Source organism: Pseudomyrmex gracilis, unplaced genomic scaffold, assembly GCF_002006095.1.
Source record: "Pseudomyrmex gracilis isolate BER0280 unplaced genomic scaffold, ASM200609v1 scaffold_63, whole genome shotgun sequence".
NCBI classification, from domain to species: domain Eukaryota; kingdom Metazoa; phylum Arthropoda; class Insecta; order Hymenoptera; family Formicidae; genus Pseudomyrmex; species Pseudomyrmex gracilis.
The window spans coordinates 356,813-382,010 of NW_018020647.1; the positions used below are offsets into that span (position 1 = coordinate 356,813).

A 25,198-nucleotide genomic window follows, 5' to 3' on the forward strand; every position below is an offset into this window, starting at 1 on the left:
GAATAAAAAATGGCAAAAACGTGCAAGTTTGTTTTTTTTTTTTTTTATTAAATGCGTGCGTTTTTTTAACCACAACAATTTAAGTTTTAAATGCAAAACACTTGTTCAAATTTAATTAGAAATCTTAACTACTTGTGCGAAGAAAATAATTAAGTTGACATTTTAAACACTTTTATTATATACAATATTTATATATAAAATTGTTTAAGTAATTAATTACTTAATGTAATGTTAATTGTATATGTATATATGTAGATATATATCAAACTTAAAATAATTTTACATTTTTATACACACACACATACGTACACATATACTTTGTTAAAATGAAATTATTAATATACATATAAATATAAATATTTTTAATCATTATTTATACCTGAAGATATTTTCAATATTAACAATGATTGATAGTTACCATAGTAGCATAGAAGACAGCTGCAATAGAGTGCAGCCTTATAATCATGATCAATCATGACATGTCAGAAATAAAATTTGTAAACAGTATGGTCTGTTATAGTTGTTAAAAATTAACAATGGTACAAGCGTACTATTTTTTGTTACTGAATATCATAACAAGGTAAAAAAGAATGCTTGGTTTTGTAGAAATCAATAAAGTATATTAGTATACAAGGACTTGTATATATTCTTTATTTATAATTCTATATTATGTACACGTATATTGTGTCAAATACAATGTTTTATATGTTGCCACAAATGTGAAAAGTATATTTTATTTAATTTTGATTCGGTGTGGTTTTAAGTTTACTATAAAAGAGTTTTTTTTTCATCAATCAAGGTTATGATTAAGCAAAACAAACCATACAAGTAACTATAAAAATCTGAACATAAGGAAAACAAAATCATGGATTCTCAAAACGAAGATCGTAATTTGCGACAAAGAGGCAATGTGGGTAAAACCTCTGCGTCAGGATTAATGTTTAGAAGCACTCTTCTGACTATTCGTAATACTTTTGTGAGAATTGTTTTCTAATATTTAAAGTATACACACATATATATACACATAAGAAATTTATATATACATTATAACATTCAATTATATATACACATTATATATACATTAACATTCTCAAGAGAAACAGTTATATTTTATCAGTCTGTATTATATGTACATTTTTATAATAATATTTTTTATATTTACATCGATTTAGATTTAAAATGTTTTAACGAAAAAAAAAAAAAAAATAAGTAAAATAAAATAATTATCGTTTAGTTAACAACCAATTAATTGTCATAAATATTCCATGTTTACAGACAACTATGGACGAAAAGTATGTGGAAAGCATTTGGACCTTGCTGAAAAGTGCTATCCAAGAGATACAAAAGAAAAATAATTCGGGCCTTAGTTTTGAAGAACTTTATCGTAACGCTTATACAATGGTTCTCCACAAATATGGAGAGCGTTTGTATACCGGCTTGAAGGAAGTTGTGACGCACCATCTTGAAAACAAAGTGCGAGAGGATGTCCTTCGATCTCTGCACAATAACTTTTTACAAACTTTAAATCTCGCGTGGAACGATCACCAAACGTCAATGGTGATGATCAGGGACATCTTGATGTATATGGACAGAGTGTATGTTCAACAGAATGAAGTAGACAATGTGTATAATCTTGGATTAATAATTTTTCGAGATAAGGTAATCTTCATATTTGTTAAGTTTTAATTGTATGTATAAAACACCTGTGAATAAGTCTAAAGAAAAGGTAACAATATAGCGATAAAAGTAAGATGTTGCAATATTTTTTACTACTTTATCGTAATTTTAGGTGGTCAGATATGGATGCGTCAGAGACCATTTACGAGAAACGTTATTAGGTATGGTTGCAAGGGAAAGAAGAGGAGAAGTTGTAGATCGTAGCGCTATAAAAAATGCCTGCCAAATGTTAATGTTACTTGGGATTAACAATCGTCAAGTGTACGAAGAAGATTTTGAAAGGCCTTTTTTACAACAAAGTGCTGAGTTTTATAGAGTAAATGTCTAATCTAAAAGTGTTTTTAAAAAGAAGTGTTTAATATATATAGAATTTAAATTATATTTGCATGTAATTCGCGCAAACGTATCACATTTAAAGTACTTTTTTTTTTTTCTTTCAGATGGAATCTCAAAAATTTCTTGCGGAAAATAGCGCGTCAGTATACATAAAAAAAGTTGAAGCTCGAATCTGCGAAGAATCTGAAAGAGCAAAACACTATCTAGATGAATCTACAGAACCGCGGATAGTGGAAGTGGTAGAAGAAGAATTAATCAAAATTCACATGAAAACCATCGTTGAGGTGTGTAAAGATGTTTTATTTTGTTTTTGTTTGTTTGTTTTTTTTTTTTTTTCATGATTCACATCGTTGATACGATATTCAATATATATATTGTATTGCGCGTTAACTGAATCTTTCTGCGATTGACAGATGGAAAACAGTGGTGTAGTACATATGCTCAAAAATCAGAAAACAGAAGACCTTGGTTGTATGTATAAATTATTTTCGAGAGTGTCGGATGGTTTGCGCACGGTATGCGATTGTGTGTCTCAATTTCTCAGAGAACAAGGTCGTGCTTTAGTGCAGGAGGAGCATGAATCAACCACAAATGCCGTTCTTTACGTCCAAAACTTGTTAGACTTGAAGGATCGTTTCGATCATTTTCTACATTATTCTTTCAATAACGATAAAAATTATAAACAAATGATAGCGTCAGACTTTGAATACTTTCTTAATTTAAATACCAAGAGTCCAGAGTATCTTTCGCTCTTCATTGATGATAAACTGAAAAAAGGTGTTAAAGGCGTAAGTAACCATCAAACGGTATTTGTTATATAAGCAAGATTGCAAAATTACATTGATAATAATATATTAACTTTTTTAGATGACAGAGCAAGAGATCGAAGGAATTCTAGATAAAACTATGGTTTTATTCCGCTTCTTACAAGAGAAGGATGTATTTGAACGGTACTATAAGCAACATTTAGCCAAACGGTTATTATTGAATAAATCTGTCTCAGATGACAGTGAGAAAAATATGATATCCAAACTTAAGGTAAGAAATAGGACTAAGTAAAATTTTAATTTCGAACGAACTATGTTAGTGAAATAACATATTTTTAATTTATTTTACAGACTGAATGTGGGTGTCAGTTCACATCCAAGTTGGAGGGCATGTTTAAAGATATCACAGTTAGCAACACGATTATGGACGAATTCAAGGAGCATGTTCTTACATCTGGTGTAAGTATCTATATATAAGATTTGTTTTCTTATTCAATTTACAATACAATGCTCTTCACATTTTGTCTGTTTTTTTTTTTAATTTCGTATAGGCAAATCTGCATGGTGTAGATATAAGCGTCCGCGTATTGACAACTGGTTTCTGGCCAACGCAATCGGCCACCCCAAAATGCAGTATGCCCACCGCACCGCGCGATGCCTTTGACGCCTTCCGGCGTTTCTATCTGGCTAAACATAGCGGTCGACAGTTAACTTTACAGCCACAATTAGGTATAATATAAAGCTTCACGTCAATGCGAGCGGAATGAAAAAGAATGTTAATGCGTAGGTTCCGCTGATCTGAACGCTATATTCCATGGACCACGAAGAGAAGAGAGTACTTGCGGAGGCTTGGACACTCCATCATCTTCGAGCTCTATTGGAAACGGTAGCAGTGGAAGTGGTAGCTTAGTAAGTCAGCGAAGTAGTGCGTGTAACACACCACGAAAACACATAATACAAGTTTCCACCTATCAAATGTGTGTGTTAATGCTCTTTAACAAAAGAGAAAGGCTGACGTATGAGGTACATCAGTTTTGGTTTATAAGTTTAAATATGATATATATATATATATATGTGTGTGTGTGTGTCTTATTTATATAATTTCTATATATACATATGTATAAATATTGTGTAGGAAATTCAAGGTGAAACCGATATTCCAGAGAGGGACTTGGTTAGGGCATTACAATCTCTCGCAATGGGTAAAGCCACGCAAAGAATTTTACTTAAACACCCTCGTACTAAGGAAATTGAACCATCACACTGTTTTTCTGTGAACGATAGTTTTACTAGTAAACTCCATAGGTATTACATATTTTTTATGTTATAAATAGTATAAATTATATAAAGGTTTAGGATTACACTCTGAATTACACTCATTGCTTTCTCAAGAGTAAAGATTCAGACTGTGGCGGCGAAAGGAGAATCCGAACCTGAAAGAAGAGAGACACGCAATAAGGTCGACGAGGACCGAAAACATGAGATTGAGGCAGCCATCGTGCGAATTATGAAAGCTCGAAAGCGGATGGCGGTATATATATATATATATATAAATATAAAACTTGTGTTTTTATAAATTGTATCATATAATTGTTTTTAAAAAAACAATTATTTTTTGTTTTATTAGCACAACATACTCGTAACTGAAGTAACGGAGCAATTAAAAGGTCGATTTTTGCCTTCGCCTGTAATAATTAAGAAACGTATCGAAGGTTTAATCGAACGAGAATATTTGGCTCGTACACCGGACGATCGGTATGTGAAGAAATGCACAAATTGTTTTTGCTATTTATATAGAATTAACGAATATAATTAATGATACATTGATTGAAATTTTCAGAAAGGTGTACACGTACGTTGCTTAATGCTGAATTCAATATTGGATGTGTACAAACATGTAAGTAATTTGTAATAATATATATTCTCTTTTATTATGCTTTAAATGATCTTTCATATTTTATTCACTAAATTGTCATTTATTATTAATACCATTGTCATTTGTAGAATCATTACTGTTATCTTCTTGTTATTATTTTCATTTTCTTCGTTTGAAATGTGTCAAGTCCAAGGAATGTTCCGTATACAATAAGGAAAACAAATGTTCCTAATATCATATTTTAGTAAGTCGATTGACAATTTATATCACTCTAAATTCACGCATATATCCGTAAATAATATAAATGTTATTTTATTTTTTACAAAAAGACAGAATAAAGATTATACATGATATTTATACATGATATTGATACTAGAGTGCTGAAATTTGTTGTAGAGTGCTCATTTAATAATGTATGCTAGTTTTTATCGTCATTAAACTTGGAAATTTATTTGTGTTTTATTGTACTTTTTAAATGTAACACCACTAACATATAATTTTAATCAGACACATCTTGTCTTTTGTTGTAACGGAACATTACCTTCAAACGATTGATAAGATATAATTGACTAGTTTGGTGGAAAAGGTTGATGTGTCTGTCAAACAAACTGATACATAATGGGGTTTAAATCAGACAAACGCATTTGTTCTGTAATAATAAATATTGTACCTCTTTGCTCTTCGGTTTTCCTTTCTTTTTTTTTTTTTTTTTTTTTTTTTTTATATATATAGTTCAGTGCGTATTTGTTTGAATTATTACGTCTCTCTGTATTATAATACATGTGTAATACATATGTGAGCACTTATTATAATAATTATTATGTATCCTAAATTAGATAGACCTTAGTTAATGTGCGTTTCCAACGAAGCGAAATATATAATTAAAATTAAAGATAATTCGTATTGAGATAATAACTGCAATTAGGACACTTTTCTACACTTGTAAGACTGTGATTGTCTACGATAACATAAAAATATTACTCCGGCTATATCATAAATTTAGAACAAAAAATGATATTTACATAGTTTTATTTACGTTGATGTCTATCGATTTGATTATGTAAATAAGCGATGTGAATGTATTACTGAGAATATATTTATCTCATTTCCACAACAATTGAATATTATTTCCTGTATCTGTACCTCTATAGATATTTCTCTCTCTTTCTCTCTCTTTTTTCTTATGTAAAACAAACTGCACGCATCAACTTTTACCTACCAGCTTTATTGGATTAGGTAAGATTGATTTTTACATTTTTTAATATAAAATAAAAATTATATATTTTAATGAAAAAAAAAAACCTACGCTTACAAATTTAACATTTCCGCCTCTTCCACCTAGCTTTTCAATTATTTCATTACTTTAATAAATTATTGACTTGATACAATACGAAATATTTATTATAGTATGCCAAAAGTGGGATCTGCGAATCTGTGTAAGAGATGCCGAATTTGTTAAACTGAATAAAATGTGCGCATGAGCTTAAAAGAAATAAAAATGAAGATCCTAATAAAGTGCTGAGAAGTTCAATTTGAATATATATATATATACATTACACAAGCTCACAAAAATGTAGTGAAGAGAATCGAGAGATAAAAAAAACCAGCGTCGTTCTTTTTATTTTTATTTGTATTCTTTATTTATTAATTATAGAATTTTAATATTAAAAAAAAAAGGTTTTATCCTTTCTTACGCAAAACTGAATAAAACTAAGATCTTATAACAGCCTTTATTATTCCTGAAACATTCACCCAAATACATTTATTTTCTATACAATGTTTAAATACAGCAAAAACAGATACAAACTGTCCAGTTTATCTTTCCGAAGCAACTTTGCAAAGAATTTCACAGAATACATTCTGTCTCGCTGGAGTTACATATTATTTACAGCCGAACACAGATTTTTCCGCGCGTGAATAAAGTTTGTTTATTCGTAATACTTAAAAAATAAATGCCGACACTCCTGAAAATTTATAGTACATAATAGGACTGTAAGCTTCTAGCTCTCGGGTATACCTTACATATATGCACAAGTAGATGTATATAATTCCTCACATTAATAATTAATATTTAATATTAATGTAACTACTAGATAATATATAGTCAATTGATGTTTTTATTATCTTTGAGATATATACATTACCGACGATAATACTTGTTTCTCCGATATGCTTTATTGTCTCAAAGATATTGAACATAAATTGCGTGAAAATATTTAAAAACAAACAAACAAAAACACAGTGTGTATCATATTATTAATTTCTTTGACGGAAAAAGAACTTCGATTTTTTTATAATTTAATCATAATAAAAAAGAAAAATTTATATTTGTATGTGCTGCCATTAAAGATAAATACAAAAGTAAAGTTTTCTTATGAGTCTTTATATATATATATATATATATAAATGTCAAATTTTACTCATATAAAAACTATTAAACAAACACATGTGTGAATACATTATTAAAATCAGAAAATGTTTTGAAGTTTTTATAAATATATTGAACACAAAATAATTTATATCATTCAAAATAACTTACTCCTGAAAATTTTATAAAATATGAAAAAACAGCACACATAGCACGAACGATACATTTTATATATACTCTGGATCTTATTTGGCAATTTTTTAAAGTTTACATAATTATATATGTAAAACTACACACACTTAATATATATAGATATGCAATATACTTTATATATGCCTATCTAAATATATTATTAAACTTGTAAAAAAACATTAAGACAGTTTTTGTTATCGTATGGTATCACGCATAAAGTTAGTGTTTTCGATATTTTTAAGATCACTATAAAAACTGAAGGACAAATCCGCAGTAAAATTAAGTGGAAAGATAAAAATGACTAGAAACTCCTTTTCCGGGTCTTATCAACTGTATTCAATTTGTTAGGTTTATGTTTTACTTTTGTTCTTATGGTTCCTGAAAAATATTCGAGACACTTCTAAATAATATCAGTGCGTACTACTTTCTGTATATATAAGAACGTCAGAATATGTTATAACAAATTTTATACATCACGCTTATACGTTTTTTTCGTATAAAGCAACTTAAAACATGATTATTGATTATGTGAATAGAATGTAAACAAAACAACAACTCAGGAGAATATTCTTCTTTGAAGAACATTTTGTATTACATTTAATTTCCTGAAAACGATCATTGAAGACACAAATAAAATTGAAAAATGTTGTTAATTATTATTTACTTAGAATCTAGAAGATTAATAGATAAAGAAACAGTTACATTTTTTTGTAAGATGTTTCGCAATAAAATTGTCATACAAATAAATATAAAGAAATAATTACAAATTTTCATACTTCGAAATTCGTAATTGGTTTCTTCAATTTTCGTTTATTAGACAAGTGATTGAGAATTGAGAGCAAACGTTCGTCTTTTATTAGTTGTAATCTTACTATCAATAACAATTATAAAGCAGTAGCTATATAAATTCAAAATGCAATTATAAATTAACATCTTAAACGACATTGGAAAATTATATGCACTTCAACACATACTATATTGTATATGTTGCTACAACTGACAGACTTGGTTCCTTATGTGGAACCACAGTTTTCACACATTTCATCGTGTACATTCCTACAATTACGTTGAGAATGCAACAATTCTCTGAACAAGAAACCAAAGTATAACTGCATAATGACTTCGAGTATAAATTGTATACAATATGATACAGGTTATCATAATTTACTGTTCTCTGAAAAGAGTTCATACCACTTCTTACAAACATTACAATTTGTGTATATTCATTTATATTCGTCTGGTGTTAACCAATACTGTACAGAGTAGTCATCTCAACTTGTAGGTATGAGATTCCAAAGGGAATTAACAGACAGGTATACATTGGCTTGAGTTTGAATCGGCTGACGGGTGGCAGGCATCATGGTGGCAATGATGAGTAAATCTAGTTACTCGGGGTTATTCGTTGGAAGATGATGATTCTCGTCTTTTCTCGGCGTGCTTTTTCGTAAATTCCTCAGCGTTTTTTAAAAACTTTTTTCTATCTTTCAGAAACTCCTCAGCTAAATCCGCTCTTAGTGGATGCTCAGGCTCTGGATCATTTACTAATGCTATCAAAGCTTGGATCACTGTAAATAATTTTATATTTTGAATTAAAAATATACTTTTATACTTTTTGAATTTCTCTCTACAAATATGCTAATTTTTTCATATCCATATCTTATGGTTTTTACAAGAGTAAATCTTGATATATAAAAATTTATTGAAAACATATAAGTATAATTGAAATTATTTCTTTAAAAACTAAACTTATCAATTAACCACACGTGTTGGAATAACGTACGTAATCTATTTGTTAAAACAATAATGACATGAATAAATTTGACAAACTGACCTTGATCTGTTTTTGTAGCAGGTTTCCAATTTTCAGCGCTTATAATTGGTAAACATATCTGTCCTTTCTCATCTACATTTGGATGATATATCTTTGTTTTAAAATTTATTCTTGGAGGTTTAAAAGGATATTCTGCAGGGAAATTGATTTCAATGCGAAATGCACCCTTGTTATACGGCGGATTGTCCTATAGAAGAAAATTCATTGCCTCACTGAACAAAGTTTAAAAACTTAAAATATATGTATTTTGTTGTTCATTGGAGCAAAGTTACAACTAAAATATACGTATTCTGTACTAATGACATTACATAGAGCTATATTTATCTTGTACTCTATTAAGTGGATTGTATTCTAAGTAACTAAATTGCTTTATCTTTCTTCATATACAATATTTCTTTTCTCTTCTCAAAATAAACTACATCCTGTTTCTTTTCCAGTGTGAAAAATTTTATAAACAGACCTAAGAAAAAAGTAGGATGAGTCACAAGACCCTGGAAAACTGTTACGGATGCACTTTGCACTTCCGTGAACAGGTTTAGGAGGTTACATTGCCCTTTGCGTATCGAGAGAGTGATGACGTAAACATACCGGTAATATGAGGCCCTGCCAGGTGAGAATATTAGTCTCGTCTACTTGGATATTTGTGAAGTTTTTCATTGCCGACGCCCTCAAGTCGCCAAGTTCCTGGAAAAAGTCAGAATGTGATAGTCCGATGCTGATGCGAGTTTGACATCACTTCCGTTGATCGTCGCGTCAGTCTCGAGTCGCGAGTGTTTCTCGTTGTTCGCGTGGGAAATATCACCGAGGAAATGATCATTTCCCGAAACGCGGGAACGTTACGGCTATTGACATTGCGAACGACATGACCGAACGATTTCCCGACGTCAGCACCAAAAAGACGAAGAGAGTACTACCGCGTTAGCAATTTCACCGTTACTGTCCTCACCGAGCACGATCAATCACGAAAGATCGTCGGCCTTGATTAATTCTCGCACGAATTTAGACCCACACTTTAACCGCTTCTACTCGTGTCGTGTGTCAGACCGCGACGGTTAATCACAATTACCTTTTGCAATCTCCGCGTAGCAGCCATTTTGAAAATAAATTCTACTAGAAGCAACAAACTTTCAAGTCCACCGCTAATGCGTGTACCCGTCTTACCCCAAGTCTACCTCAGTCGGGATTCACTCCGAAAAGTTTCCTAGGTTTCTACTTCGAAATTCCCCACAGAGCCTCACACGTGCCCAGCAGAGAAGAGACCGAGAGCGACCGGACTTATGAGATAAGTGTGCAACGCGCTTTTCCGCTCACAGTAAACCAGCGCAATGTTCACGGGTGGTGCACATCGGCAACTACGTTAGCCACGTCCGCGAACGACTTGTCGGCACGTATGTTACGTTCGAACGTGGACGCGGTTCTATTCCGTGCTACGTCCACAACCACGTTTAAAGTCACGTGACAGGGTGGGGAGAAGAAACAACACGTGGCCGAAGTCACGTGACTTTCCTTGTATAGTCACGTGTCTTTAAAAACGTGACTAAAGTAACGTCACGTGACAGGGAGGAAAAACAACACGAGAGTCTCGTGACGAGACTTTACTTTAGCGGCGAGAAGACGGAACGGCGGGGCCTGTAAGAAAATGTGTGTAATCGCTTTTCCGCCCTGTAAGCCAGCCCTGTGTCCACAAGGGCAGTGCACACTGATAACTGTGCCACGTGTACGCGCGTCTTAATTAATTGTTTTTTTTTTCTAAACTCTGATATTTTGACGGCTTTGTTTGTCAGATGTTGATTGATGTCCATGTGCGTTTTTTACTTTTTAACCCACAGAACCCTCAGAAACGGTACATGTTGCTGTATCTGACAGTCCGCGGTCTGTGCAAAGTGGGACGGAACAATCTAAACGCACACTTGTACATATTCTCTGAAAATATAAATTAACACGCTGTTTGAGACTGAAAAGTCAAAAGTCTGAATTTTCCGTCTGACGTACCCGGACAAACAAATATCGTTATCTACGGAGAACGGACGTTGCTTTCTCTCTCTCTCTCTACCTATTCCGTTGGTCACCAGATGACGTTAATTGTCAGCTGTGCCGCGGCGACTCGAGTCACGTCGGTGGTTGCCACACAGATGTCTGTGGTCGTAAAACATGATGAAACATGGCGTCCCGTGAGGTTATTGCTGTGAGTGTTGTTCAGTTTTTGCATTGTTAAATGTGGGATTGTCGTCGCACAAATTGCGGGCTGACGCGGAGCGTCGCGTCCCCGGGACCGACGAGCGCGCCTGTTTGAATCCCGTGAGACTCGGAGTCGGTTGAACGCGAAGAAAAAACGATCCGGGCCGAGCGAAGGGACAAGACGGGGCCCCCCGTCAACACAGAGTGGGCTTGTGGGTATACACACCCTGCGCGACCTGATCCGAGAGCGCGGATTTCTGTCGCGCTCGCGTGTCCGTCGCGATTTTCTACCGTGCAAGTCGAAATCGCGCGCTCTCGCGTGATTATACGGTAAAGCGTATCCGACGGTATGACGGTACGATGATCCGTACGTTGCCGAACACACGCGTTTCGGAATGCCGGTTCCCTTGTGATGAGATTGTTTTAACGGGGTTGTAACGGCGCACGGGAGGACTGCGTTTGCTGCTGCCTGTTTCTCTATCGCCACGCAATGTCCGCAATCGTCGAATCTTTTTCACCGTAAACAATGAGACGTTCTCCGACTGATCACTGAGTGAGCAAGGTATACACGACCGATGGGCAAATTCGGGAATGTGTTTGTAAACTCGATGTAAATGCGAATGCGGAAGAACGTGGTGGTCGGAGCTGTGTGTACGTTGTTGTGAGGATGCGTGTTGTGTTACAACGGAACAGATAGTGCTCTCAATCTTTTAATGTGTTCTAAATTATTATCCGCGAGAAACAGCAGGGCGGGACAACGAGAAAAACAATAAATATCATTCTTGATGTTTTGCACGTCTCTCGTGTTGCGAATGAAAGTGTTGCTGTGTGCGGGTAGAGTAAGAAGAAAAAGGTGTGATTTAAAGCTATAGAAGAGAGGAGTAAGGAGAGTGTTGAGCCATATGCCGCCAGCCGGGCTATCGGCGAAAGGCTTGTCTACCTTGATGGACCACGGACAACCAGACGCTCGTCATCGGAGCGAGCGTTTCTTACTTTTTCCAGAGAATGGCTCCTCACATCCTCATAGTTCAAACACAGCCAATTCATCGCCACGCTATCAGCACAACAGCAGAACCAATAATCATACCACTAGGTAGACAACGCACATATATGTTCTTTAAAATAACAAACTGTATTGATAACTAAGCATTTTCAAGATAATGTCATTTTGTAACAAAATTTTTCTTGCAGTTACGGGTACATATATGGACGTTCATCTAGCAACAACATGTCTGATAGCAGTGTCTCTGATACACATAGTGGTGGAACTGCAAGAACTGTCTCTCAACAGACTAGTCCATCTCATGGCACACATTCCTCCTCTCAATCTCGACAGGACAATAGTACTATCATTTTTACAGCTCTTTTTGATTATGTTGCTCAGGGTGAAGATGAGTTATCCCTGCAGAGAGGGGAAACTGTTGAGGTTAATTTTTATATAGAATATTTAACACAATTATTATATATAATTTTTCACAAATAATATACAAAATTACAAAGAACAATACATTTACTGTTTTCCTACATTAGGTTTTATCTAAGGACGCAAAAATCTCAGGTGACGAGGGTTGGTGGACTGGAAAGATTCGCGGAAAAGTGGGAATTTTTCCAGCGAATTTTGTCGCGGAGGCAGAGAGTATTGATAGAGTTTCATCGGTGATTGATAAAGTTCAGCCTATTGAAATTGACTTTGATGAATTGCAACTAGAAGAAGTCATAGGAGTCGGAGGATTTGGAAAAGTATATAGGTACGAAAATTAATTTATACAAAGATCCAAAGATTGATTATAAAAAAAAAAAAACAAAAACCTTAAATTTTTTTTATTATGTAAAACAGAAATGTTTGATCTAAAAAACTGATCTAACAAACATTATTTAAAATATTAAATTAGTTCTCAAGATGTACACATTGTAATAAAAGTCTGTTTTAATATATATTCTAATTAATTTTGTTTTAGGGGCTTTTGGAAAGATCGCGAGGTAGCTGTAAAAGCTGCGCGTCAAGATGCGGGCGAAGAAATCAGTGTAACATTAGAAAATGTACGACAAGAAGCAAAACTGTTTTGGTTATTAAAACACGAAAATATTGTACAATTGGAAGGCGTCTGTTTGAAGATGCCCAATATGTGTCTTGTGATGGAGTACGCTCGCGGTGGTAGTCTTAACAGAGTTCTTAGTGGTAGAAAAATAAGGCCCGATGTACTAGTCGATTGGGCAATACAGATCGCAAGAGGAATGGATTATCTCCACAACAAAGCACCCATAAGTCTCATTCACAGAGATCTAAAGAGTTCTAATAGTAAAACATTTTTTTATATCTTATTTAATATTTGTTGAAGTAATAAGTCGCTAGTTTTGCTTATGTGAACTTTTTTACGTTAACAGTCTTGCTGAGCGAGCCAATCGAAAACGATGACTTCCAATACAAGACTTTAAAAATCACGGATTTTGGATTGGCGAGAGAAGTCTATAAAACAACCCGCATGTCCGCTGCAGGCACATACGCCTGGATGGCGCCAGAAGTTATCAAGAAAAGTACTTTTAGCAAAGCTAGTGATGTATGGAGGTCAGTATCATCACATCGAGTTTCTTATTTCTGTTTCTAAACGAGATTTTTATTTATTCTCTTCATTTAATTATATATAACTTGTTTTACGTTAAAAAGTATTTGAAATGTTTACATTAATAGCTACGGCGTATTGTTATGGGAACTTTTAACGGGAGAAACACCGTACAAAGGTATCGATGCTCTAGCTGTAGCATACGGTGTTGCTGTCAACAAATTGACTCTGCCTATACCATCTACCTGCCCTCAACCTTGGAGGGTTCTTATGGAAGGTAATAATTTATAAACATGGAGGATTTTAACAAGTTAAATTGATATAACAATGTCAAACATAATTATTATACAGAATGTTGGGCATCGGACAGTCATGCTCGACCTGGATTCACGGACATTTTAGTAGCCTTGGACGAAGTGCGTAGCGCGTTTGCGGCAACACCTCACGAATCTTTTCACACGATGCAGGAAGACTGGAGACTGGAGATCGAACAAGTTTTGCACGGATTGCGTATGAAAGAAAAGGTATATACACAAATTTTCGTGTAATTTATATATACATTTGTTTTTTAATAACCTTGTGCGTCACTGTTATGTTTCTTGTATTTAATAACAAGTTTACAAAACAAATAATATTTTGTGTATAATTGTATATCGTTATTTTAAATGCTGTGCAAAGGCATGCCGTTCTTTAGAAGAGGTAAGACTAATATAAATAATGAAACTGTTAAAAAGATATTGTTAAAGAAATTTATGTGTGTATAGAAAAACAAGTAATTGTTAATTTTTTTATTGATAAATTATTATTAATTAGTTCCTTATAATTGTTTTAGGCAAAAAAAAAAGTTTAAGATGTTTACATATTTTGTTAATGTTTTATTACACAAGGAGCTGCGCTGTAGGGAAGAAGAATTAACGAAAGCGCAAGTGCAACAGAGACAACACGAAGAGAATTTGAGACAGCGGGAGCAAGAATTAGCCGCGCGCGAGATAGATCTCTTAGAGAGGGAACTCACCGTAATGATCATTCAGCAAAACACGCCTACGCCAAACAAGAGACGTGGCAAGTTTAAGAAGTCACGTTTAAAATTGAACAAGAAAGAACCAGGGAGCAACATCAGCGCACCTTCGGGTAAGAGATTTGTAATATTATATGTGTTAAAAAAAGTGTCGTGATTTTCAATATGTCGGAGATATGCGATATTGTTTAGATTTTCGTCATACGATCACCGTTCAACACACGGCTTTGGACCGAGGCAAGGTGAGGAACCCATCGAGACCGAACAGTCCTCCAGGTTCACCCAGCATTCCAAGACTTAGAGCAATTGCATGTAAGTATATACATATTTTCTTATTTCGAAATATATACGCTTTGAGTAGAGTACCATACGTGACAATGTATTTTATATGCAATATGAGTGACACTTTTATTACCATAAATAAAAAATGTATTTGGATTATAATTTGGATTTTAATTTGAGTGTTATACACTGTTAATGCAGACACTTCGTACTTCATTCGTGTTATAATACTTTTTTTGGCATGGTGTGCACAGTTATTGTATTTTTTTTTTGTTTTTTTGTTTTTTGTTTTTTATTTTAATCTACATATGAATATATTTTTACTTCCTTCTCTTATGAAAGCTATACAATTAGTTACGTTTGAGCCAATGAATTATATTTATATATATATATATAGTATGTGTATATTATTTATGTGTATATCAATTGCTGAAATTTTAGTGTGCACAATTCGCTTTCCGAAACATTTATGTACGTGACAAAACAAAGCTTACTTCCGCGACAGCGATAATAAACGCGAAGCAGATGAGACGAGTAGTTAGTATCGTAGTGAGTAGCACTTTGTTTCTTTTTCTTTCTCCGTTTAGTACCGGCGGATGGAGTTAAGGGTAAGACTTGGGGACCGTCGACACTTCATCAACGTGAGCGCGGGGCTATTATCACTCAGCCACCGAACCCCGCCTCCCCTGGCGGCAAACGCTGGTCCCGTTCCGCACCTGATCTCGAAAAGACACCTCTGCGTACAGCCCTGTTGGCGAGCGCGCATCGCCCCCCGCTTCTGCAGGAAATAGGTAACCCTACCACCAGAAAATTGTATTCCTCGGCCAATAACCTGATAGACAATCAGCCGGGATGTAGTAGCTATAGCGACATGCCACAAAACTCGCTCGACGGCATCGTGCAGGGCACGCGCTACGCACCCTGCAACATAGACGAGGACTTTATGATTGTGGACAACGACATATACGAGTCCATAGTCCTGCATAACAAAAATCCTCCGAACAATCTTAAGACCCATTTCTCCGAGGAACCGTTGATAATCAACGACGATTATCCTCTAAAACCCATAGGACAGCGTGGCACATCAGTCACGAAAGCCACATCAACAAAGTGTCAAAAACCGCCTGAGTGCGAGCACTCGTATTCCACAAATTTTGTGCAAAACGTGGCATCCACTTTGGTGGGCACGGCTAAGCGAGTCAAGAACAAGAAACGCGATAGGAGCAAATCGAAAGAGTCGAAGCGCAGGGACAGCTCGGAATCGCGGTTGGCGTACTTGGCCGATTTTTTCCGTTCGCCGTCGGGCTCGCGTAAGAGCTCTTTAAATTCACCGCGTAGCAGCGAGCGCAAGAATTCGGTCACCATCAAAATTAATGATCACGACGGTCTAGAGTCCAGCCCCGAGAATTCAATCGGCGGCAAAACCACCCAACAGTCCCAGCACAAATCGCGCACAATTTCGAGAAAGGTGTTGAGCAAGATGAGGACGTGGGGTAGTCGGGATGCTCTTGACGACAAAAGCACCAACGTCAAAGTGGAATATAACGTGTCGGATAACGCGATATTAATACCGCAACTGAATCGTCGCGATTCGACCGATCAGGTGAACAATGCCGGGGTTGCGATGCCGAGATTTCTCGCGGCAAATTCGCGGGAGGGAATAGACTTCGAGAGTCTCGAGTCGGATCTGTGCAACTTTGACTCGGAACATTCGAACGACAGTTCGAGATCGAAGAGCTCATTAGGACCGTATCACGAGATAACTGGTTCCAGGCATAAGAGGTCGCCGATCGGATTCGAACCGGACACCGCGTTAGTGAAACCGATCGCTACGTATCGCTTAGATCACGGTATCGAAATGAATCCTCTTTTGCATCACAAGTCCAGGAGTAACGAATATTTGCGTAGCTGCGACGGTGAGAGCGTTGCGCAAACATCATCCGGCGGTCGTCAAAGTCCGCGCGCCGATTAACGGTCGAAAAAAAAAAAAAAAAAAAAAAANCAATGTCCGCATGTGTCTCTTCCCAGATTACGCTAATCTCTCAGTTTTTTTGATTGACGGAGGACATCGTGTAAACGCGAAACGAATGAATAATTGCGCGACAGAACAGAACGCGAATGTATTCGCGCGATTTACACATACAGGGTGTTTTTTTTTTTTTTTTTACTGGTTTCTGTTTCTTTTTACGAATAATATTGCGCGCGTAATATTATTCCGGACATGTAAAGCCCGTTCTACGTTGATCGCAAGCGCAAACGCAACGAACGGGTCTGGTAGAATTGACCAATCGTATTGATCAAATCAGCCAATTGACCAGCGTGATTGGTCGATTCTACCAGACCTGTTCCTTGCGTTTGCGCTTGCGATCAATGTAGAACGGGCTTAACACAGCAACAATTTAATTTTGCGCGAAACAACAGTCGAGTTAAATTTATTTCACTCGGGTTGATACTTGACTTTGTACATGTAGATCCATCCATTGGAACGGACACCATAAACACACACACGCACACATACATATCCGTCGTTGTAAGAAATATGTCGCGGCCGGATTTGTTTGATCCGCGAGCATCCTGTATCCGACGAGAAAAAAACATAAATTAGAGCCTGTAGCTCGAAATGCATTTCGATGGCATGTCTTCTTTCCATTGCACTTTTCACTTTTACTTTGATATATTTGAGAATGACCTCGTACTGATCGTGTGTTTCTATTCTATCGCAGGCCTCTCTGAGGAAAGCATCTACCATACCCGTAAGTTTTCTCATACGCAACGGTTGTTACGTATTTTGCTAATGTCCTCTCTCTCTCTCTCTCTCTTTCTCTCTCTCTCTCTCTCTTATCCTCATCCACACATTTCTGTCTCTCTTCCCGTCTAAAATTTTTATTTCGCGCGATCGGTAGTCTTTAGTAATTGTTCATATTATATACATGTGTGTAAAAGAAGATCTCTCAAGTAGGCGATGATCACTTTTATTTTCGTAACCGAACACGTTTTGCAATATTGCAATATTATATTGTGTAGTTTATTGCTTAGTGATTCTCGATCACATAGTGATAATGCATGTACACACACCACCACATTAGTGTTTTTATTGTTTCTAAAAAACAAACAATATAAGACGGTTTCTTGCTTTTTCTCTATCAATTATTAAGTATATTTTGGAAAACGAAACACAATTATAGATTTGTTACAGACTCTTCGTGAACGATCGATTAAACGAGATTTTTTTGCTTTTTTGCATAGTTTGTTATTTTTTCAGACAGATTCGAACGGATTTCGTTGCAGTGTTAAACTTGCAAAGTGAACTTGAATTAAATTTGGCGTGAAATCACACAGATTAGAAAAAAATTTTAACTTTTATGACAAGAGAAAATTAAAACCGCAGGCGGAATCTTAACTTGAACTCGGAAGGTAGAATTGTCTAAATTTGTATATTTTTAAGTGTAACGCATCGACTGTTAAACTTGTATACGCAGGGACTTATAAATAAATAAATATATATATATATAATTTTTTTTTTTTTATAATAATTCGACGCGTTTCGTGAAATTTACGAATTATTATTTATCTTAATTTAAGCCGATGTGATACTCGTAGTTTTTTTCTGAGTAAGTTAAAAAAATCTAATGAAATTATATAAAAATATAATTATTATAATACATATACGCAGAGTCTTTCTGGTGTTGGTTCTTTTCTGATATTATCTGGAAGACAATAACATTTCTCTAACAAGCAGACCTAACAGCCCACTACTACGTGAAAAAAAAAAAAAGAGTCACACGCTTCGGCCATTCCCGCAAAGTTCAACCTCAACCGATATATACTATTTTTACATTGGAGCGTTGTCAGGTTGTATATCTCTGCAAATAGTCTTAATTTTAATAATCGTAATTTTAAAACTAAATAAAAAAAAAAAAAAATTACGTCATACATATACTGTGTGTGTATATAAATATATATATTTGTATAATATATATACATATAACGAGAGAGATAGAAAAAAAAAAAAAAAAAAAGAGGACAAAATATACACTTGTTAACGTAGCCCTCTTATTTTATTTGCCTTATGTGCATTTTAGATCGATTGCAAATTTATTAATTGTTAAAAAGACAATTTTCAGCGAATTTATTAATTTCTGTAATGTTTGTTATATCCAGACTTCAATATTTTCGAGAGCAAAGATTTTTGCACACACATCACATTCAACACACAGAGTCACACGCACACACTTGTATTTAGAAATAGAAATTTTTTCAATAAAACCTTTTCAGTTGGACACATCGAATTTTATTTTTTTCGTTTTGTTGAATTTTTACGCTCGGCCCCTCTATGATAATGTAGCATTTGGCTGATGAGCAGATTAATTGTCAAGTGTATCTCTTGTATTGTTTATCTTTATGAAGGAATAAATTTTAGATAAAAGTGTGTTTGTTTCAAGAATATGAGAGAGAAATATGATCTAGTATATATTCATATTGCTAAACGCTATTACATATATTATTGCTATATTATTATATACAATTTAAAAAAAAACAAAAAGTAACAATATCTTTGACGGCCGAGCGTAAAAAAAACGATCCTTGCATGCTTCCAGTAGGATCCTAACTGTTAACTCCGTTTTTTTTTTTTTTTGTTTGGGTTTGGTCCAGTTTTTTTCTTTCTAAAATTCCAGGTTGTTACAGAGCAAATGTTACCCTATATCTGTTTTTTTGTAACAATTGACAAGTAATAGAAACAAGTAATTTTGCAAATGGTCTGATTAAGTGCTTCTGCTAAAATTAATCTGGCTTTGATGTGATATTTTTGTTTCGTAATCGTGACGCGTTTGAAAAACTGATGATGATGAGTTGTGTGAAAGTTAAATAAAAAAACAAAGATGTGTAAAATAGCAATTTTTTGTCATGGTTTATTATTTGACTAATTTATATAATTTGGAGTGTTCCGTACTTTAGAGAGTAAAATAATTGTATTAGATTTGTTCTTTTCAGTTTTTTTGTACATGATGTTGTAGCACACAATGTTTGATCGACAATCTTGTTTGGAAATTGTTTGATATTTGTTTTTAGAACGTTGAACTTTGCTTCTACAAAAATTGGCTAAGAAGTCAAATATCTTGTACCAAAAGTTATTTTGCAAAAAAAAAAAAAAAAAAAATATGAAAAATATACGAAATAAAGACTGATTATAAATAGAAACAAAAATTCTTACATTCTTCTAGCCAATTTTTAAAATATACCTTTTCATATATATATAACGGATGCACATTCCTTTGTAACACTGTTTGCTCTTAGCGTCCAAACCATAGAGAGAAGTAGAAGTAACTAATGAAGATTACTCTTAATCAATCTTTCTGCATGGACAATAATCAAAGCACTTTAATAATATGATAACTGAACGCGCGAGCTATCTAGTCGAATTCTTTTATTGTCCAATAAAAGCTCTGTATGAGCGTAAAATACATATATATATATATATATTGACTGTGCGTTAAAAGAATTAATTAAAATTGCGCAAAAACATAAGGTAAGCAGTATATATTTTTAATCGAATTTGACAAGAGTACCAGAAGAGAGAAGCGGAAAGAGGTGAAGATTTTTGTCGCGAAAAACATATATTAGCGATTATGTATTAATTTACTTTTGTAAATTTTTTAATTTAACGGTCTTTCTCTATCCGTCTATCCAGTCTGTCTATTTACCTATTATACTCTCCTATTACTCTAGCAGGCCGCTATGCTCATCGTCCGTCCAACAAAACAACGTGAATATCTTTTGTAGATTATACAGCATTACCTCCCGAACTGTCGACCGACTGGATAACGTCAGATTATCCGCTGAAACCGGGACTGACCGGGCCTTACATCATGCCGATGCCCGTTCCAATGCCAACTCTCTACAACGGCGAGACGAAAAAACCAAAGCTAGGCGTAATCGAACTGGTCCTGTACAACATCGCGGCGATGCTGGCCGGTGTGGCAACCGGTTACGACGTGAGAATGTCGAACATATCACCGATCCATCCGCGGTTGTATCCGAGATTGGGCGAGGGCGACGAGGACCAGTCCAGATGGTGGTTCCAGGCGGACACCGGGTCGAATCGCAATTCATATCTCGGTGCCGATTATGAGTTCAGCTCGAGCAGCGGCTATCCGCACAACACTTATCACGGACGGGCACACCATTACAGGTATAATCTAAGTCAAAGAGAAGTATTCGCATATAAAATGAGATGTATTGTTTAAAAAAAGTTGTGAGAATATAATTTGAAATGTTCTATATATATTCTCTCTCATACACGTACATGAAATGATCACAGGCCGTTCTTAAGCAACATGGGTGGCATAGCGCCTGGCCTTCCATCAACGGCGATACCGGACAAGCCTTTGCGCTTCACGGACTCTCCGCAGCATTACACGAGCAGCACGTCGGGTTCAAACGCGCCGACACCGAGCCCAAGAAGAAAGAGCAGCGGCAGCACCAGCAACGAGGACACGTACTCGCACGATGCGGCCCGTGTCGATCGTCTTGAGAGAGTGCCGACAATGTACATGGGAAACGTCGCTCCGTATTCGGATTACGGACCGTCTATTTATCCTGTCATACCATCGGAATATTATCGGTCTCCCGAACCGCCCTATTATTTACCTTCCGAATTTCAGTAAGTAAATCGAGAATATATATATAATGGATTACTATATGTGTACGGATGATGTTGTTTAAAACCGCAGCGCGTCTTCTGTTATTTTCAGCGATCGGATGCTCGAATGTCCAGAGTTTCCGCACGCGTACGACAATCCGAGCAGTATAAATAGCCCGGCCAGACCGATATCCAGGCTTCTGCCGTACACGCATCACCGTACCTCGTCGAACGTTTCTAACGCCAGTACGTCAAGTCAGAGCAACGTCAATCCGACATTCCGACTCGAGGACGAGGACGAGTATAGCATGTACTCGCAAGTATTGTATTATCAGCGACCGTCGAATGTCGTGACCAACGTAACGTCCGCGTACGGTTCCATACTCAATCAGGAATACGGTTCGCCGTTGCTTACCCGTCAAAATTCCCACGACTCCAACTCGAATTCCGGCGAACGGCCGAGCAATCTGGAAGTGGTCACGCGGCTGCGTTCGAGCTTGAAGCGGTCCAGTTACAATCCGTACAATTCGCCGAGCAAGAGCGTGAGCAAAAACAATTCCGGTTCTGGCACGCCGACGAACCCGACGCCTCCGGATTCGCTCACATCCGAGGATTCGAGTTATGTCTCCGCGAAGGACAGTCAGATCTCGATCGGCAGGGTACGCTTTTCGCCGGTAACATTCGATCGCGACGGCGGGGTGCCGGCGCGCGACGCGATTCACAGAGAGACGTTGCTGGACATTCCGGTTCACGGCCAGAGCCAGGACGTAACGGTGCCGTTGCAAACCACCCGACGTGTTAATCGAAGCAGGAAACCAAGCATCTCGGAACTCGAGAGGGAATTCTTGTCATAGCACTGGCTTATTTAAGATTCACGACAAGGTTTTCACTCACGTAGGGACTGAAAAAAATTCGTCGATGCTTTTATCTATTTATCGATTTATTGTAAGGGAATGTAGAACCGATCTCTTTATGCCTTTTTGACTGTACGATCACGGTTAATTCAGATTTAGTCTTATATCCGGCGAGGAAAAGAAAAGATAAGATGTCGCAAAAAAAAAAAAACGAATTGCACGTTGTCGAAGCACTGCCTCCTGCGAACGACTTTCTCAGCGGTAGAAGTAGTAGTTACTCTAACATTCCATTGCGATACAATTTAGCGAGATATTTGTGTGACGTGTGAGAGACGCGCGCAATTTAGATTTTTATTTAACGCGCGTTTAATTATGTATTGTATGTACGTGTCGCGTATAAAAAATATTTCCACGAGGAAGAGTTGCGATTACCGGTGTATGTACAAAAAAAAAAAAATTGCATATACTATTATTATTCTGAGAGTTGTTGAATATATATATTATATATTTGAAAAAAAAAATATTAACAAACGTAGCTTCTGCGAGTTGACATTGTTTTATGGTTTCGTAACATTCTAACATTCCAGAAATCGTTATCGCTCCGCAATCAGCACATTTCAATTATATATATATATATATATATATATATATGTATATTTAACCCTACGAAGAGGAAGAAGCGAGATTTTCGAGAGAGAAAAAACGTGTCGAGAGAAGATTGCAAATTGTGAAATGCAAGCATAAAAAATGCAATTCCGCGTTTAGTAAAGTGAGAGAAAAAAAGAAAACAAAAAAATAGTTTTTTTTTTTTTTTGTTTGACTTAACTACGGCGACGTAATAAACACATATGTTTTTTCATGTGCAATTGTTACGTCTCGGCAAAACGAAAGTTTACAAGTTTTTTGTACTTAATGCAAAAATGACATTCGTATATTTTCTGTACAACGTAACTTCGGTGATACTCAAAACTTGATGCGATGTAAGACGACATTCCAGAGAGATTTGTTGTGACTAGAGATGTGTGTGTGTGTGTGTGTGTGTGTGAACTCTGTTCTATAAAATAATTGACATTTTATTATTAAAATAAGTAAAAACTGAACTTACAAGTTTATATTTTTGTCCAATTTATGTTTTAATTATACGGCAGCTCGATATTAGAGACATTAATAGAAACACATGGGGTTGTTGGATAAATAACGATTCGAGCTGGAGAAAACAATCATCTCTATTTACATGTACTTTAATTTTATGTACTTCAACGAGATCTAGACAGCTATATACAAAGTACTAGTTGTAAAGTTTGTACGAACTTTTTCGCGCGTATAAAATTGTGTATTAATCTACAGTATTTCTCCAATTACATAATCTTTCTTTCTTTTTTTTTTATTTTTATTTATTTTTTTTTTTAACGCAATCAATGTAACTAGTCATTTGTAATCGTATTTGAAAGTATACTATTGTTATTTTAATAGCAATAAAATTCCATTTTTCTTTTTGTACAAGCCTTCGAGATTCGCGTGAAGAATTGAAAAGAGGAGAGGAAAATAGGTATTATATCGCTATTAGAATAGTGCTTCTGCTCAATAACACGTTCATTGTCATCGTCGTCGTTTTGTTGCAATGCACAAGCGGAGATGCGTACAAGATTTGTATATTTACGCTGTACTTCCGCATCTTACTTTCGACAAACGAGAAGATCGAAACAGCGATCGAAAAAAAGAAAAAGTGTGCGATTAACGAATATATACTCATAAAAAAAAATAAAAAATAAAAAAAAAAAAGGAACAATTCGAGAAACGTGTACAGTAGTAACTTCAACATCGTAGATAGATCATAATCTTAGCACCGATTTGAGAAATTTGCGTCTTGCGCAGCTGCCAACGCTCTTTTTGTACCTTAAGAAAGCCAGCACGCCTCTACGTATGTGAGATATATTTCGCGCGTCTGTCAGAAAGTATCCGAAGCGTTTAAGTAGACATAACAATAATGCAGCTGCACATAACGCGCATTTTTATTCGTTCAAAGGATTCGTAGAACGAAGAAGAGATCCTTTTAGCGCGCGAGATCATCGTTGTACATATATAGAAAATAAGAGCTAAATCATTTATTGTACCGTTTAATTGGGATATAAACGCTGACCACTCACACATTCCTTCAAGCTCACACCGTGTTATGCGCGATATCCACGAGAATTCTCCTCTAATCGTATATCGAACGGCAAATAACAGGATTGATCTCGTGGATGTTCTCTTTGTGTCGCACTTATAACGAGCATAAGTACTTCAATTTAGAGCGTACGGGGTGGAGGGGGCGAGAAGAGGGTATCGAACAAAGCGGGGATCTGTGTTAATTTTCTTTAATCGAACTAATTTTGAAAGATGTGCAAAAAGAAACGCTTATGTACTTTGTTAATTCGCGTACTCTCTCTCTCTCTCTCTCTGTGTCCCCCGAATGTGTACATAATTATACGGATCGCTGAGCAAATGAATTAAATGCTTGCGCATGCTCTTAATTTATTGGCATTAAAATGATAAAATATAAGCAATGCTAGCGAATTTAAATGTAATCGCATAAACTAATTAAAGTTATATACAATTATATATATATATATATATAT

General features: G+C 35.6%; 3 protein-coding genes across 4 annotated transcripts; 2 read left to right on the plus strand and 1 right to left on the minus strand.

Annotated features, from left to right (window-relative positions):
• The first annotated feature begins 840 nt into the window (after positions 1 to 840).
• Positions 841 to 6,287, plus strand: LOC109854346 (cullin-3). Of its 2 annotated transcripts, none has more exons than XM_020427347.1 (14): positions 841 to 910; positions 1,276 to 1,659; positions 1,790 to 1,993; positions 2,118 to 2,297; positions 2,427 to 2,801; positions 2,881 to 3,051; positions 3,132 to 3,239; positions 3,332 to 3,509; positions 3,568 to 3,803; positions 3,916 to 4,085; positions 4,173 to 4,311; positions 4,408 to 4,535; positions 4,621 to 4,677; positions 6,064 to 6,287. In XM_020427347.1, exons 1-13 carry the CDS (start codon positions 866 to 868, stop codon positions 4,643 to 4,645), a joined length of 2,343 nt encoding a protein of 780 aa, XP_020282936.1. In that variant the 5' UTR covers positions 841 to 865; the 3' UTR covers positions 4,646 to 4,677; positions 6,064 to 6,287. The 2 variants fall into 2 exon arrangements, with proteins under 2 accessions (XP_020282936.1, XP_020282935.1); XM_020427346.1 differs by having other exon boundaries at positions 851 to 976.
• A 1,761-nt stretch (positions 6,288 to 8,048) lies between these two features.
• Positions 8,049 to 10,308, minus strand: LOC109854356 (ubiquitin-conjugating enzyme E2 L3). The gene is made up of 4 exons (XM_020427362.1): positions 10,114 to 10,308; positions 9,636 to 9,731; positions 9,048 to 9,234; positions 8,049 to 8,781 (listed from the first exon to the last, which is right to left on the minus strand). The coding sequence occupies exons 1-4, from the start codon at positions 10,138 to 10,140 to the stop codon at positions 8,612 to 8,614; spliced, it is 480 nt and encodes a 159-aa protein (XP_020282951.1). The 5' UTR covers positions 10,141 to 10,308; the 3' UTR covers positions 8,049 to 8,611.
• An 803-nt stretch (positions 10,309 to 11,111) lies between these two features.
• On the plus strand, positions 11,112 to 25,159 carry LOC109854317 (mitogen-activated protein kinase kinase kinase 11-like). The gene is made up of 13 exons (XM_020427270.1): positions 11,112 to 12,318; positions 12,417 to 12,651; positions 12,756 to 12,973; positions 13,184 to 13,524; positions 13,611 to 13,791; positions 13,915 to 14,063; positions 14,138 to 14,310; positions 14,674 to 14,917; positions 14,997 to 15,116; positions 15,674 to 15,877; positions 20,868 to 21,276; positions 21,406 to 21,747; positions 21,839 to 25,159. Exons 1-13 carry the CDS (start codon positions 12,128 to 12,130, stop codon positions 22,578 to 22,580), a joined length of 3,549 nt encoding a protein of 1,182 aa, XP_020282859.1. The 5' UTR covers positions 11,112 to 12,127; the 3' UTR covers positions 22,581 to 25,159.
• The last annotated feature ends 39 nt before the right edge of the window (positions 25,160 to 25,198 follow it).

Coding starts and splice junctions, on each gene's coding strand:
- LOC109854317 (XM_020427270.1), top strand. CDS start 12,128: ATGCCGCCAGCCGGGCTATCGGCGAAAGGCTTGTCTACCTTGATGGAC. Junction 14,064..14,137: donor TTGGAGGGTTCTTATGGAAG/GTAATAATTTAT, acceptor ATTATTATACAG/AATGTTGGGCATCGGACAGT. Junction 14,918..14,996: donor CAACATCAGCGCACCTTCGG/GTAAGAGATTTG, acceptor GATATTGTTTAG/ATTTTCGTCATACGATCACC.
- LOC109854356 (XM_020427362.1), bottom strand. CDS start 10,140: ATGGCTGCTACGCGGAGATTGCAAAAG. Junction 9,235..9,635: donor GGCAGGGCCTCATATTACCG/GTATGTTTACGT, acceptor TTTCTTCTATAG/GACAATCCGCCGTATAACAA. Junction 8,782..9,047: donor TGCTACAAAAACAGATCAAG/GTCAGTTTGTCA, acceptor AATTATTTACAG/TGATCCAAGCTTTGATAGCA.
- LOC109854346 (XM_020427346.1), top strand. CDS start 866: ATGGATTCTCAAAACGAAGATCGTAATTTGCGACAAAGAGGCAATGTG. Junction 2,298..2,426: donor ACATGAAAACCATCGTTGAG/GTGTGTAAAGAT, acceptor TGCGATTGACAG/ATGGAAAACAGTGGTGTAGT. Junction 4,086..4,172: donor TTTACTAGTAAACTCCATAG/GTATTACATATT, acceptor TGCTTTCTCAAG/AGTAAAGATTCAGACTGTGG.